This window comes from Populus alba, chromosome 6 (genome assembly GCF_005239225.2).
Source record: "Populus alba chromosome 6, ASM523922v2, whole genome shotgun sequence".
In the NCBI taxonomy this organism is placed as follows: Eukaryota; Viridiplantae; Streptophyta; class Magnoliopsida; order Malpighiales; family Salicaceae; genus Populus; species Populus alba.
Window position 1 is genome coordinate 6,861,597 of NC_133289.1, and position 16,461 is coordinate 6,878,057.

At 32.3% G+C, this 16,461-nt stretch overlaps 2 protein-coding genes across 7 annotated transcripts; one reads left to right on the forward strand and one right to left on the reverse strand.

Moving 5' to 3' along the window:
* Positions 1-5,999: 5,999 nt before the first annotated feature.
* LOC118053353 (WAT1-related protein At2g37460) lies at positions 6,000-8,320 on the forward strand. The gene is made up of 7 exons (XM_035064566.2): positions 6,000-6,259; positions 6,351-6,413; positions 6,499-6,615; positions 6,749-6,989; positions 7,081-7,242; positions 7,580-7,731; positions 7,850-8,320. The coding sequence occupies exons 1-7, from the start codon at positions 6,078-6,080 to the stop codon at positions 7,977-7,979; spliced, it is 1,047 nt and encodes a 348-aa protein (XP_034920457.1). The 5' UTR covers positions 6,000-6,077; the 3' UTR covers positions 7,980-8,320.
* A 3,913-nt stretch (positions 8,321-12,233) lies between these two features.
* Positions 12,234-16,190, reverse strand: LOC118053354 (uncharacterized). Of its 6 annotated transcripts, XM_035064570.2 has the most exons (7): positions 16,032-16,190; positions 15,832-15,888; positions 14,083-15,369; positions 13,926-13,994; positions 13,058-13,256; positions 12,829-12,910; positions 12,234-12,745 (listed from the first exon to the last, which is right to left on the reverse strand). In XM_035064570.2, the coding sequence occupies exons 2-6, from the start codon at positions 15,832-15,834 to the stop codon at positions 12,843-12,845; spliced, it is 1,626 nt and encodes a 541-aa protein (XP_034920461.1). In that variant the 5' UTR covers positions 15,835-15,888; positions 16,032-16,190; the 3' UTR covers positions 12,234-12,745; positions 12,829-12,842. The 6 variants fall into 6 exon arrangements, with proteins under 6 accessions (XP_034920461.1, XP_034920462.1, XP_034920463.1 ...); XM_035064571.2 differs by having other exon boundaries at positions 12,234-12,910; positions 13,926-13,991; XM_035064572.2 differs by having other exon boundaries at positions 12,234-12,910; positions 14,083-15,283; positions 16,032-16,189.
* Positions 16,191-16,461: the final 271 nt, after the last annotated feature.

Below are 16,461 nucleotides of genomic sequence, written 5' to 3' on the forward strand. Positions count from 1 at the left end.
TAGAGCTTGATTTTGGTTCCTGATTGAGTCTCATGATGGCACAAAAACGAGAGCAGCATGTATCTCCTATTGGCAGCTAAAAAAATAGGTCAAATAAAAAAAAAAATTTTTAACTTTTATATTTAGTTTCAAGGAATCCAACCGATCAACTAAATGAACATTAGATATTCAAGATAAAAAATATGTTATTTTTATATTATTTTATAAAAAAAGATAAAAGTAAATGAAAGTATGGCCAATATTTTTTTATTTATTTTATATTCGTCGGCCACCGTTATATAATTATATTAAAATTAACTTAATATAAAATAAATTAAAATATAATTAGCTTTTCTAAATTATTTTTTATTATTAGAATACATAAAAACAAAAAAACTATATTTATACCATTTAAAACCATGTTATGAATTTAACTTTTTAACATAGCATTTCCCGTTGGAGTGTCTTATAAGTCACTTATAGTTTTTGGCGCAAAAGATCAGGGTTTAAACCAGCTACAGATTCTGAGTCAGACATGCCTCCTCGGTCAGCTAGCCGGACCTTTCCATTCTGGTGCAGGATTCGCTCTCCACAAACCAAGCGACATTGGTGGTCAGCAATTAAGTTGATTTCTAAGAGCCAACCCTCGTAAAGTCTCTGATTTGTTTCCTGAAGAGGGGTATTATTTGCCTATAAAAGGAGCATCAATCGGAACTGAAAGGAGAACTCCGGCCAAGAACAGGGGAAAAAATAAGAGAGACAGCGAGCAGAGTGGCAGAGTGACCTTGACAGGCAAAGGCAATTACATAATTTTTTCCTTACAATTCTGTTCGTTCGAAGAGAATTAGCTTCGCAAGATCAGGTCCAAATACCTTTGCATGCTCTTTTTTCTCTCTTGTAAAACATGCTATAAAGTTTGCTCGAATCTGCAGATTTCCTTTAGTTCTTCAGGTATGAATGTGCATGTGTATCAAATCTGCAATTTGGACAGTAGAAGAGGTTTACTCCCCTTTTCTTTTCTTTGCTGCAGAGCCATTAACTATGTTTCAACAAGTTTTTCCCTGGAATAATTGCATGCCTGCGTGAACCGGTAATAAAATAAAATTAAAAAAAAAAAAAAAACGAAAGAGAGGCTGAGCAGGTCTTAAGGTTAGTTAGCTTGGATCTTCAGAACAATAACAGGGGTAATGTAATGTTCATTGGGCTGGGCTGTCAAGTTTTAAAGGAAATCACGTTGGGCTTTATAGAGCCCCTTTTTTCCTTCTTTTACACTGATTTTGGGCCTCTTGATGTATATGGGCCGACATTCTTTTTTTGGTTTGGTCCACTAGTTTTATCTCGGTCTGCATGCTCATTGTGGGATCATAAAATGCTTTGTGTGGACATGTATGGGCCAACGTGTTTTATTCGTTTGCTTTAAATTGGTGTGGGGTTAGACTGATTATTGCATCGATTCATGTATTTATTTATTTTTAGGATTGATTCTAAATTATTAAATCGGCTATTTTTGGACCGATATTAAAATAATATTTTATTTTATAAAAATGAAAAAAAATAAACTGAAAAATATTGATAACTAATGGCAATAAAAAAAACAAATCTTATTCTAAATTTTAAGGTAATATTTTGCAAGAAAAAAAAGTGAGGGTGACATTTTTTTTTTTGGACATAAATAAACCCAATATCTAAAACCTATGTTTAGGATACTTTTTTATTTTTCTTATAATTATTATATAGCTTCAACAATACATGTATCCATCAAGATATGACAAGTAGTGGTCCGGTATGATGGGCCTGGGTGGCATGGCATCTACACCATAACCATTATGGAGGAAAGTGTTTTCCACGTTGAGGTAGCTAATATATTTGTTTTTATATTTTAAAATTTTAAAATTTTATTTTATTTATTTAAAATTAATATAATTCTAGTGTTTTCAAATCATTTTTATATACTAATGTAAAAATAATTTAAAAAAAAAATAAAAAAAAATCATTAATATGCATTTTGATATAAAATTTTATCCGAAAAGAAATTGTAATTACACTACCAAACAAAAGTACAATTATTTGTAAGTTTGGGTTTATGTTTGCGTTTGCATTTTTGTATTTTCATTTGCTTTTTCTCTCAACCACCATAACATAGTGTTCAATTAATTATAAAAAGTTGTGGTTTATATCTTATTTATGTTGAAACAATTGTTGTTTTGGTGTTATAAAAATGGTTTTGAAAAAAAAATATTATTTTTTTTTATTTTAAATTAATATATTTTTAATATTTTTATATTATTTTAATATACGGATATTAAAAAAAAATTAAATTAAAATTTTAAAAAATTATTATTATTATTATTATACCCTCACACTCCTTGCTTTTACGGAGTTATATGTTAGGTATTAGGGTATCTTTTCAAGCTTATTTTGATTTTTGTCCAAAACAGAGAGAGAACCATTGAAAATAAAGTGCTACCAAAATAGCCTTAACTTTTACCTTTCTTCTATACCGTTCTTTCAATTTGTCTTTGCCGACAAAAAAAGAGAGAGAACCATTGACAATACCTTGACATCGACCAAATTATTTTATGTTATCTTGGACTAACACAACTAATTCAAGATTTAAGTTTTTAATAACTCTAATATTAGTGCTCGAGAAGAAATTACAGCTAATTTAATGAAATACTAAAAATAAAGTTTTAATATCACACTATTATATATTTATGATGCATTAATAATTCAGTGTACACTAATATAATGCAAAATTACAAAATTATTATATATTTTTTTAGTCATTTTATTAACAACACTTTCAACAATAATTTTAATTAAAAATATTTTAATTACTTATTATTTAACAATAATTTCAATCATATTTTTAATTAAATACCAATAATAATTTAAAATAATTTTTATTTTATTTTAAATTCCGACACAAAAGCCATCAAATACCAAACATACACTCAGGTGTGCAGGTCCTTGTCCCATGTAAGGGCATAACTGAACAAATGATGAAAGTTTTAAAGTGTCAGTGATAAGATTTTGGTGCCCCCTGAATCCTTGACTACGTACGGACTGCCCTTAGTGGACCGAGAATAATTGTTCAGCAGAGAGACGTGATTGCTCGGGATACTTTCTTATAAGGGCCAAGGCTAAAATGACAAATTAAATGAATTTTTTATTAAATGATAAAAATACAAACATCAAATAGTTTCTGAATATCCACGTCACTTCAAGAGAACAAACAATAACATTGATGATTTAATGAAGATTAAATAAATAACTTTTGGATAAAAACTAAAAAATACAGCAGAAAGTAACTAATTGCACAATTTATTATGATAAAAAATAAACAAAGAGGTAAGTGTTCAGTTTAAAAATAAAAAGGAAGAAGAAAGATGAGTGCTTGACTCTTAACTAGCATAGCGTGAAAATATTTCTTTCTTTAGATAAATTTTTATTCTCTCTTTCTTTGAAAAGGATATGGAATGGAAAAAAAACCCCTCCAAGCAAATGTTTTTTTTTGAAATATGACCGACTTCTATTTTTAATAAATTTAATTTTTTTTATAAAAAAATTATTTTTTTTATATTTTAGATAATTTTAATGCGTTAATTTTAAAATAATTTTTAAAAAATATTATTTTAATATAAAAAATACTTTTAAAAATAACCACAACCACTTTTTTAAAAATCACTTCCTCCAAATAATTAACATTAGCGTGTAACTTTACTAATTCTCTATAGATCAAAAGAAATTTTGGTGAGAGCATGAGACTCTATATATATATATATATTTTGCAGGAAACTACAGTCCTTAACGCCGCCCCCCCCCCCACGACTGTTTATGCCGGCGGCTAGAGGTGTGGTGGTTCAGGATCGAACCCTGCAACCGAAAAGCCAATCGAAAGTTGATTTCCGATGTGCTCTTCCAACGATCAAATCAATCATCTTTTTCTTATGTATAAAATAACAATATTGTAAGTTTTCCAAGTGCGTCTATTATTCTACTTTCCTTTTATATACACTTCTTCTTTTGTTGTTGCGTGGTCTCTTAGTCAATGTCTTTCTTACGCGATCCTCTATTATTTGTGTTTGTTTTAGTTTTTGGAGGCTAGGTCGAGTATATATATTTACTTTTTTAAGATTTTATTTATTTATTTATATGATTTTCATATATAAAATTCAACCTCATTCTCTAAAACAAACATATTTTAGATAGACATGCTTTTTTCTTGTTAGCACCGCAGCAACCAGAGTTATATAAAATGATATTTGGAAATATAGTAGCAGTTATTTTTTAAAGTTATTTTCATTCTAAAACATATTAAAATAATATTTTTTATGTTTTAAAAATTATTTTTGACATTAACATATTAAAATGATCTAAAAATATAAAAAACATATTAATTTAAAATAAAAAAAATAAAAAAATTTCAAAAACACCTTCCAACTGCATGCCAAACACTCTTTTGTTGATTTTTATTTTATTTTAAATTATATTTTTATTTTTATTAATTTTTTTGATGTATTAATGTTAAAAATAAATTTTAAAAATTATAAAAAAATATTTTAATATATTTATAATAAAAAATACTTTGGATAGGAAGCCCCTGCGCGCGCTGGTTTCCTAGTTGGATAACTACACACCGATGGATTCAGTGATGCACGTGAGGGCCAAAGCAAAGCAGCTAAATGACTAAGCTCTGTCGCACAAGCAAAAGACCCAGCCCTGATAAAGGATAAGATCACTAAAGAGAGGTCGAGCGAGGAACAGGTAAAAACAGGGCAGATTCTCTGAATGGTTCACTTATGGAGGGGAGGTGAGTCACACACCATTAACACGCATCCAGTAGAAGATCGATCGTCTTTTTGCCCCCAGGAATGGCTGGCGAGGGAGATCATGGTTCCTGCAGCGAGACCCAAGACAAAGTCGGTCATCAAATCTGGCTTTGAATGGAGTTCTACTCAGCAGCTGTGGCTTAATTTTAATGAATCTAGTCAACAATTGCGTTTGGAATCTCTTGCGTGTCTTATCCCTAATCGACCCCTTTTGCCCTAATTGCGAAGGCTCACAGCAACATTATTAATCAACGAAGCTGGTTCAAGCGTAGCCGGAATGTCCACCAGCAAAGTCGAACTGTTGCCCGAATATTCTCAGAGTTCTTTTTGTTTCAATTCTTTTATTTTTTTAACTCGATCAATTATCGGGTTAATTTAATATTCGCTCCGCATAAATAATACATATATAGATCATCCTTTCTTTCCAAGATTCAAGCTAACAGCTTCTTCTTAAAATACTAGCACTGCCAGATTCTGCGTTTCTTCCTAGGGTTTTTCTCTAGAGTTTTGTCACTTTATTGTATTTCCTTACGATAAAATTCGAAAAGCAATACCAAAAGCACTTTATTTTTAGTGTTTTATAATAGTTGATATTAAAATTAAAAAAATATATTTTTATCACCACTAAACTAATATAATCTACAAAGTGAGGTCATTATGCGTTCTACGAGAGTTGGTAGACTAATTTATAAAAAACATTATTATCATATTAGGCTAGCCCCTCGTTTTTGCTCTACAAGGGTCAGTGCTCCTGGGGGGTTTTGCTCGCTCGCACTTGATGATCAATATAACGTAGAGAAAGAAAAGGTGCAAATAAATTTTGATACCGGAAAGACACTCTAATAACTTACAAGGGTTTTTTGGGGATTTTATTTTTTAAAAAAACAAGGGTCCCTGCGCATATTACAAAGTTCAGACCAATCAGGGAACAAATATTATGTAGAAAGCAACTCCACTAAGAACAGGGAAGCACGACCATGCAAAGGTATGAAAACGTTAAATGGAAGCACTGACACGGTGCACAAATGGCTAAGTAGTAATGGAATTCTGATGAACTTAACGCATTTGGCCTGTGGGTCTGCTCGTGGGTCCTTCTGGCGTTAGTGGAATCTGGAATCTGCATACGTATTATTTACTCGTATCACCAGTAAATTAAGACCTGTATAAAAGGAACCGAAGCGCTGCCATCGATCATAGTCTCATAAAACTCTCTGTCTGAATAAGTTTTTTCCTGACAGGTTTTTGTGTCTAAGCTGCGTGGTCGATATGAATAGGTTTGATAGAGCAAAGCCCTTCGTTGCTGTTATATTCTTGCAAGCAGGGTTTGCAGGGATGGATATTCTGTCCAAGGCTGCCCTGAATCAAGGGATGAGCAATTATGTGCTTGTGGTGTATCGCCACGCAGTTGCCACTGTTGTCATTGCCCCCTTCGCAGCAGTTCTAGACAAGTCTCTCTCTCTCTCTCTCTCACACACAGACAAAACTAAAACTGAAGAAACAATAATGTCTTGTCTTAATTTCTCTTCCTTTTTTACACAGGAAACTCAGGCCGAAGATGACTCTCTCAATCTTCATCAAGCTAGTGGCGCTCAGCTTACTGGAGTAATTTTCTAAAAACAAATCCGATTTCTCCTTCTTTCTATTGCTCTGATAACCCTTGACCATGTAAAAATCTCTACCTGGGCAGGCCTGTTATCGACCAAAACTTGTATTTTCTAGGGATGAAGTACACAACAGCAACATTTGCCGCTGCTATTTGCAATGTTCTTCCTGCAATCACCTTTATAATCGCCTGGATCGTTAGGTAACTCTGAGATATCAAGTGCAATCTAGCTGCATTGCAAAGGATATAGATAAACTGTAAAGCACCTACTAGTATTACTTAAAAACACTGTCGATGTTCTTGTTGCATCTAAATACTGCTTCTTCCTGCCTAGGCTTGAGAAGGTGAAAATCGGATCTCTCCACAGCCAAGCTAAGGTGGCTGGGACCATAGCAACAGTTGCTGGAGCAATGTTGATGACACTAATGAAAGGCCCATTGATCGAGTTCTTTCGGATAAAAGGAAAAGCTTATCATGAAAACGGGACTAGTGGATTTGATCTCCATAGCTCAATCAAGGGTGCACTAATGATCACCGTGGGGTGCTTCAGCTGGGCCTGTTTCATGATTCTGCAAGTAAGTTGCCAGCATGCCTTGCATAGAACACAATTAATCGGTTGATAGATGATCTCCTCGACAATTTTAACCTCTGATTCATTTTCTCTAGGCCATCACACTGAAATCCTATCCTGTAGAACTCTCTCTAACGGCTTGGATTTGCCTGCTTGGCACAATTGAGGGCACCGTGGTGGCACTCGTAGCAGAAAAGGGAGAACCTTCTGTCTGGGCTATAAACTGGGATATGAAATTACTTGCAGCCGTCTACAGTGTAAGAAAATCAAACCAGCTATTAAGGGGGGAAACCTAAATATTAATCATAAACCCACGTACATCTGGATCGACCCTAGTTAAAGAAATTGCTCTCATCAGAGTATGCTCTGAAATGAACACTCAAGCAATTATTCTAGAACCATTGTAGTGGTTGCATTAGACTATACCTTCTTGATTTAAAAAAAGATAGAAAGAAAACAATCATCACTAATCTGTTTATTTTTTTGAAAAAAAACTACTTACCTCTGCTGTAAATGATATATCACTGCTAACAAATGATACACAACAAAGAAACAGAGCACCTTAGTTAATTCTGTGAAATGCAATGCATGCAGGGTATTTTCTGCTCAGGGCTAGCTTATTACATTCAAGGAATAGTAATGAAAGATCGAGGGCCCGTTTTCGTAACAGCTTTCAGTCCCTTGTGCATGGTTATTGTTGCTGTGATGAGCTCCATCATCTGGGCAGAGCAAATGTACCTGGGAAGGTATCTCCATAGACATGGTGCTCGATCACTATGCATTTCAGCACGCGCAGTTCCGTGCGTGGTGCTTGCTTGTATATATATAGATCACCAAGAACCTAACAAATCTTAAATTTTACAGGATACTCGGTGCCATTGTCATAGTTGCAGGCCTATATCTTGTAGTATGGGGTAAAAGCAAGGACTACAAGACTTCATCCCCACCGGCTGACGAGCAGACAATACCAGTAAAACAAACAACAGTTGCCTGAAGCAAAGGAAAGGACAACTGGGTTCACGAGGATACAGAAATGAATCATCTCGTGAAAAATGGCAAACGAACTACGATTAAGATTTCAGCATCCGAAGGAGTCGACGATCCATCCACCAAGCAAACATAATTATAAGAGAGAAGCAGTATCAAACATCTCCAGTTTCCGTATGCATCTTCACAACATCGTCAAAACAGCTTTAAGTACTGTTTGTTTGCTAAAAAATAATATTATTTTTAAAGTAAATTTTAGGAAAATAAATTCTAGAAAAATGAATTATTTTCCGAAGTTTGGTAATGTAATAGAAAATAATTTAAAAAATATTTTCCAGTGTTTGGTTATGTCATTGAAAGTAAGTTGAAAAATAATTTATTAATGTTCTTTTTTTAAATTTATTAAAATAATGAGAAACAAATTTTACAAATTAAAAGGTTGAATGATAATGAAGTTGAAAAAAATATAATTTCATAAATTATCTCAAATAAAATAAATAATAATCAAAATAATAGAGATCAAATCTAAAAAATAAAAAAAAATTAAAAATATAAAGAAATTAAAATAATAATAATTAACATTTGATAAATTATTTCAAATAAAATAAGTAATAATAAAAAAAATGATGATAAAATTTGATAGATAAAAAATTTCAATTAAAAAATAAAAAAAAAAAGCAAATAACAATTATAAAAATGAGAACCAAAGTTATTAAAAAAATTAAATTTTAAAGGATGAAATTGAAAAATACAAAATATATATAACAATCAAAACTTTGAGGATCAAATTTTATATAATCAACAAATAATATAACATTTTTAAATTTTTCACAACTTTCAAAAAATGTTTTCCGCTCAAAATAAAAGAAAAACACTTTCCTGAAAACTAAGTCAAATTTTTTTTTTGATTAGAAAGTATTTTTCATGAATCGGAAAATACTTTTTATTAATTTTTTTTAAAAAATTACTTTTCAAAAAACAAACACACCGTTAATTTTGTTTTTAACAAGGAAGAACTCATCGTGCTTTCGAGTTTGGTGAATTATCCACTACCAAATATGTGGAACCGTATCACTTCTTCAAATAATTAATTGCTCCCAATTGCAAAATGAAAAATTGCCACAGCTGTAATCTTTTGCACCCATTATGTTCCTAAGACAAGGTTGGAGATTATATAATCAACATATATATATATATTACAAAAAAATAAATGGTTGTAATCACGGGTTTGCATCGCAGTTGAAAAAGAAGAAGAAGAAGAAGAAGAAGAAAGAAGACGATTCTTAATGGAGCCATAAAGAAACGAGTTTCGTTTTGAAAATAGAGGAAGATCATTGATTGGACATCTCAGGATGCAACAAAAGGCGTTGAGTTCATGGGTCAAACAAAGGCAGCTAGGGATGTGGTTCTGCTTGTTCTTGGTAAGTACACTTGTTACAGTCTAATCCCAAGGAAACGATGCATTGATCTATTACATGCTCTGACTATTTGGGTGTCAGTGATCAACTGCAGTAAGAACCTATCTCATGTGGGCCATTGTCGAGGATAAAGGCTGGTCGGCACCCTTTTGTTTTTTGTTTTTTTTTTTTGTTAATTGATTAACTTGATCCTTCATACCAACTTCCGTGTCTCATGAATCTTAACTAATTTTATTAGTTTTAAAGTTAACAATCATATAATCTTTTAATAATTTTAAGATTTATATAATTTAAATTAATAATTTTTTGAAAATAAATCCTGATAAATTAAACTACATCTTTCTAAGTTGTTCGTTACCCTTTTTAATCTTTGATTGAAATGGTTTTTAATAGTAAAATTAGGTTTTAAATGTTAGCTTTAGGGTTTATAATGATAAAAATTAAAAAGTTAAGAAAACAAATGTTTGTTTGCCGGAAAAAAAAAACTCAGCTAACTTCAAGAGTTAGGACAACCCAAGACATGACATGTCTTCCATATTTGAATTGGAGACAACATGTCCTCCACTTGACAAGGCTTGACACAAGCCTTCAAGCATCATAAACCTGTTTTGTTGAACGAAACATTGTTGGCAGGTTAAACTTAAATCCGGTTAATTCAGTAATAAAATTAGTTAGATTTTTAAAAAAAATAAGGGTATGAAAAAACCTAGCTGACTTGATAATCCGATCAAACCAGTGACCCGGAAAAGATAAATGGATTATGTAGTTAAATTAATTGACATAACCAAATTATAAATCAATTTAAATGAGATAATAGAAAATATTTAAATTTTAAAGAAATTAATTTAATTTAATTGCTATATATGAAAATCTTGGAAATTTAATATGGTTACAAAACATGGAATGAAAAAGTGTGGGTTAAACAATTAAGGAAAAATCATGGAATTTAAATATGTTAAAGATAATAATGCAAAAGTAAAGTGTAGTCAGATTTGTATTAACATGAACTCTGGTTTATGCAGTGGAATTTCCATATACTCATAATGATTTCTCCTTTTCAATCTTTTTGAATTAGGAGAAGCACTAGGAGGTGGACGATGAACAATTAAGCACCAACAAAGCACCGTTGATTTTTCCAACTCTTTTAGTAGTAAAGAGTAATGTATTAGACTCTCTCTCTCATCCTCTTAGTATTTTCTTTCAAAACCACCTCCTAAAAATAAATAGGATGCGCCTTTATTGTTTCTATATAGCATGAAAGTTGCAACTTTTTCTAGATAAACTTTGATTTCTCGTACAAGAGTAAAAATTACTGGTGAACTTAACCTTGGTATTCAGTAAGAGTAAAAATGCATGCAACTCTGAAAAGTAGATTAATTAGTAAAATTTTAGGTTTGCTTAGTAACGAGTTTAAATTTTTTTAGAATTATTAGAAATTTATATAGTTATTAATTTCAAGAATAGTGAAATTAATCAGTAAACATACAAGCTGAAACGGATATTCACGCTAGTAAAAAAAAATAAAAATAAGTAAAAATGCATGCCCAATAAGGTTACCAAATCCCTTCTATCACGATAGACATTTCAACCATCCAATTATGAATAATTATGTTGGCGACCCTAACACAGCCAAGCCCTCGAGTTATGTTTTGTTTTTACAGGAACTGCCATTGGACACAAATCGCGTAAATGAGAACATCTACACGTCTAAAATATGGGATATCCTTGCCAGCTGGCTCAGTGTCTTTTTAGGTAACACGTAGTTTTGTGGGAACGCTTCACCTTATAAGCCAGGATATTCTTTTTATCAATTAAAAAAAAAAGATATTTAAGCAATGCAAGCGTATTTAAAAAAAAAAAAATTAAAATATATACTTGATCAAAAAAAAAATATTGATATATGGATCAATTTTAAAAAAAATAGTAGGAACCTTAAAAAAAAAGTTAAAAAAATAAAAAAAATCATTGAAGCTAAAATTCCAGCCAATCAAATGTGAAAAACAAAAAAAGAAAAAAACAAATTAAACCAATCTAACCAAGGATGCTAAATATATAAATCAGGTCATGAAATCAAAATAAATCAGTAGAAAAAAAAATTCAAAGTCAAATCTTAAATAAATTAAATGTTGAAAAATAAAATTACAAAGAGTGTCAATTAAAAAAAAAAACCAAAAAACCACATAGCAAACCAAGCTCTATGATCCGGATCATGTGAATGCAAAAATCAAATAGAACACAAAGCAAGAAATATCAAAATGCTCAATTCCAAAAAAATCTAAAGCTGAAATATAAAACGCAAAACAAATTAAATTTAAAAAGAATAATCCTAAAAAAATCAAGCCACCCTGAAACAATGAGAATAAATGAATAAAAATAAATCACAAAGCCTAATACGAAAAACCTTAATCTTGAAAGATAAAACCAATAAAGAAAATTAATAAAAAAATGACCCCAAAGTTATCTAACTTTAATAAAAAAAAATGAAAAAACATAAAACCTGAGTTAAATAATTTAATTGTTCCAAAAAGATCAAAAAGACTTATCTACCCAAAACAATTTGAAAATATTTTGCCTCCAAATCCTAGTTTAATTATTTTTTGTCTAAGAACAATGAAAAGTATTATGAGTTATTGAGTAATTTTTTCAAAACCACCTCCTAGTAATAAATAGTATACACCTACCACCTCCTAATAATAAATAGTATGTCTTGCAAGCTGAAACTTATTTTAGATGAGGCGAAAATTATTGGTTAGGTAGTTGCAACTTCTCTCAGATAAATTTTGTCACAAACCATTATAGTGGTTGAATCAGACCATACCTTCTTAATTGAAAAAAAGAAAAAAGGGGGAGAAAACAATCATTACTCGTTAGATAATTAAAAAATATATACTACAGCTTACCTCTGTTCTAAATGATATATCACTGCTAAAAAAAGAAACATGACAGAAACAGAGCACCTTCCTTTTGTGAATGCGAAGCATGTTGTGTATTTTCTGCCCAGGACAAGCCTATTACATTCAAGGGCCCGTTTTCAAAACAGCTTTCAGTCCCTTGTGCATGGTTATTGTTGCTGTCATAAGCTCCATCATTTTGACTCAGCAAATGTACTTGGAAAGGTATCTCTCTAGACATGGTGCTTGATCTTTACCACTAGCATATAAGCATACTGAATACACAAAATCGAATATGCTGAAATGCATATTTGGATCTTCAACATGTGCGATTTCGTGTGTTTATGAGCTAGTAGTTAGATTGAGCACTGTGTTTATAGAAATACCTTCCCAAGCTGTTACAAAAACAAGTCCTCGATCTTTCATCGCTATGCCTTGAATGCAATACGCTAGTCCTGAGTACCCTGCATGCATTGCATTTCACAAACGTACTTGAGGTACTTAAAATTTAAGATTTGTTAAGTTCTCGGTGATCTAGAAACCACACCGTCTAATAACAAATTATGATGGCTTCCCTTCATCCTTTCCATATATTCGTTGAAGTTCACGAGTTGCAGCTAGAAAGGATTCTGAAAAGAGGAAGAAGAGAGCATGTGAGAAAGAAAACAATACATTAGCACAAAAGAATTATAACACAAGTTTGCTCTCCAGGGAAAAAAATAAGAATCAATAAAATAGCTACAACAATAAAAATTAAAGTAGATAGTTTCCATCACCTTTCCAAAGACGAAAAGACTTCTGGTTGATAGGTGAACCGGTTATCGTCTGAATAACTTCAAACAACATATTTTGAGGTGTACTCCTTAGCTCTTGAACAATGCCGTAGATAGTCTTCCCGTTCTCAAAATATATGTGATTATTTGGATGTTTAGTTTTGCAATTAGCATGCCGCTCAAATTCATAAGCATTAACTACCTACAAAAACAGTAATTAACCTTTTCAGGTACAAACTTATGGAGACGACAAAAGATGCAAAATTAATGTCTTTTACACGTGTATTTCTAGGTTTACGAGAAAATCTTGAAAATTGTCCATGTCTAGGTTATATTTTCTATTTTAGTATTCTATTTCCTACGTAATCAGTTTTATTATGTTTTTCCTATTTTAAAACAAATCTTTTTTTCCTTTTTCTATTTCTAAAAAAAAAAGGGGGGGGGGGACGTGAAATAGACAAAAATAATTAAGATATATATGGATTTAAAAATAGCGAGATTAAATATATAATTTCTGAAACCATGAGGACTAATTGATTTGTTTTGCTAAACTATAGTTATATTTAACGCAAGAACTCTATATAAATAAAGGTTAAGTGATCTTCAATGCAGAGAGAATCAATTTGTGAATAAAATTCCAGTAACTTCGCTTTTGATTGTGTGACACAATCTTTATACATCCCCTAAAAGTTAGATCCAGAGCAATCCCCAGAGCTGTTCTGCATCACACACCCAGCATACTCCACACAAAATTTCTTCACCAGAATATGATATATGAATAAAACATACGCACATTCAAAACTTTCCCTTGATTTGCTCCAAAAAAAATATAAAAATAACTTTCCCTTGATAAAAAGATCATAATGATCACCTTAGAGAAATTGCATGTCTGACAGCCACATAAGTATCCAGAACCTTTTATAACACCATGGAGCTCCTTCTAATATAGACATGAAGAGCCAAAAATGTCAATTTCTCATCAAAGGATAAAGCAAACTGAAAGATGAACACATAGAATTAAGTTTTACCTCCTGTGACCATGCTGTGTATTTTACAGGTACTCCATCTAGCATGCCAGTGGACAGCAAACTTCTAACATTTGAAGGGAAGTTGTTTGAGGGAAGCTTCTTAGCTGTTTTTATGTCATCTTTTTTCTTAGAAACATTATCAGTCCCTGAGGTAGCTACATGCAGAGCAGATACATGTGTGTCCACATTTGATTTAACCAATTCATTATCATTTCTTACTTCTGATCTTCGAAAAGAAGGCTGAGCCATCAACAGTTCATAACTAGATGTAAGCTTACCTGAGCAATTTGTGTCATCATCATCATCATAGCCCCCAAAGGATATTATAGTACTCTCTCCCTTATTACGTGACTGGCCAATTGATAGACTGCTGTTACCATCTTTGTCATAGGTTTGATCCACCGATATCACACCACTATTCCCTTTATTGTAGAGGTGCCCCATGTGCCCCATTGAGATGATATTTTCATCTACCTTGCTGTAGGTTTGACCCATAGATATGGTATTGTTCTCACCATTGCTAAATGTGTGACCCATTGGTATGGCATTGCCATTTTCTTTGTATGTTTGACTCATTGATATGTGTTCATCACCCTTGTTACAGGGTTTTCGCATTGAAAAAAAAATGTTATTCTCCCTGTCATAAGTACCCGTTGACATGCCATTCTCATCCTGTCTGTTATAAGCAAGACCCATCGATATGATACTTTCATCTTTGTCATAAGATTGAGCAACTGACATGGTATTACAATCCACCCTACTAAAGGCATGTTCCAACGATGCAGGCATGACATTCTCAGATTCCTTGACCTGGCTAACTTTCACTTTTCTAATCCCGCCATAGTTTAAACCTGATCTTGGATCTTCCATCATATGAGGCATAGATAAGCCAAAAGGGGAATCATTACCAAATAGATGCCCATCTAACTTCCTGCCTATGCTGTTAATTTTTCCAGAGCTAACTGATGCAATGCTTCTGTCATCGAAATCAACGGCCCTGTTTGTCTCAGAATCTAAAAACCGTTCAGTGAAATGACCAGAGACTGACTGAAAACTAGAAGCATTGCCCCACGGGGTAGCATTTGTGCTTAGCATTCCTGTAAATAAATTGTTTGTTGGAACTCCGATTGCCTGTTTCTTATTGGGGAATAGTTCTGCCTCTCCATCCATCAACCACTGGTGAGAACGCTTTGACTCAATTCTAGAAGAAGAATTATCGTAATTAATTTCACCATCATTTATACACTCAGCACCCTTAACCATCCAAAGACCTTGATTCTGGAAAGACTGTCACATAAATCACTAAGAGATGAGTCCCTACCATGTCAGTGACCTAAGATAGAATAATCAAAAGATCTCCTTGCCAAGTGGGTACCAAATTATGCAATAAAACTAATAGAATCTCTCTCCCTATAACCCAATAGTAAAATTGTTTTCGCTGTGAGTATCAATTCATAAAAGCATATCCTTCGCGTGCATGGAAGAAACGGAGAGCAAGTACATTGTAATTTACTTACTACACTCTCTTTTCAATATCTATGGTCTTATAATACTCTTTTCCAGTCCAAGCACTCAAACCACTAAGAACCATTTTAGAAAAAGTAACAAACATGATTCATTCTATGTTTAAGAAGTTCAAACTTCAGCAGAAAACAATTCAAGCATTATCTTATTGCATGATTTAACAAATCAAAAGAAATCAGTCAACCGCTAAAGTCACATACATTATTAGGCAAGAAAAAAGCTTACCATTTGCGTCTATAACTGTTTCTGTCACAATAGAACTTGCCCACTCCAAAAGTTTATCTGCAGAAATACATGTGATGATAATCACCATTATATTGTTAGCGGTAGGAGAGGAAGAAACGCACGCAACAATAACTCACCTTTTCAGGTGATTCAAAAGCAAAGAAAATAAATGAAATCTTGGAGTTTTGAGAGAACCATACGAAGTGTGATTGGAGGTGTAGAATATCACCAGAGAAGATTCAACGGAAAACACGTCCGGAATCTTACGGGGAGGGATGGGTGGCGGGATCTATCTATCAGCATCACAATTACAGAGCAAAAGGAGAAGCTTTTGGGTGTTTTTGAGAGGGGGCATTATAAGATGGTGCCCTGCACGATCGCAAAGTCGTGAAGCCCATCTACACTGTACACGTGGACAGGATTAAGGGTTTGTTATTTTTAATTTTTTTTAAAAAAAAATTTGTGATGTAATTGTTATCGTTGTTTTTTTTTTTTCAAAAAAAAAAACTAAAAAAGAGAGTAAGTTTTAGGTTATTGTTTTCAGAATTTGGAATATATATATATATATATATATATATATATATATAGAATGACATCCAAGATTTAAAATTCTTAAGTAAAAAAGGCCAA

Excerpts from the sequence above, each read along its gene's own strand:
- LOC118053353 (XM_035064566.2), top strand. The coding sequence starts at position 6,078 with ATGAATAGGTTTGATAGAGCAAAGCCCTTCGTTGCTGTTATATTCTTG. Across the intron at positions 7,243-7,579 it reads TACTTGCAGCCGTCTACAGT|GGTATTTTCTGCTCAGGGCT; the intron begins GTAAGAAAATCA and ends CAATGCATGCAG. Across the intron at positions 7,732-7,849 it reads GAGCAAATGTACCTGGGAAG|GATACTCGGTGCCATTGTCA; the intron begins GTATCTCCATAG and ends TAAATTTTACAG.
- LOC118053354 (XM_035064570.2), bottom strand. Across the intron at positions 13,995-14,082 it reads ACACAGCATGGTCACAGGAG|AAGGAGCTCCATGGTGTTAT; the intron begins GTAAAACTTAAT and ends TGTCTATATTAG. Across the intron at positions 13,257-13,925 it reads AGACATGCAATTTCTCTAAG|GTAGTTAATGCTTATGAATT; the intron begins GTGATCATTATG and ends CTGTTTTTGTAG.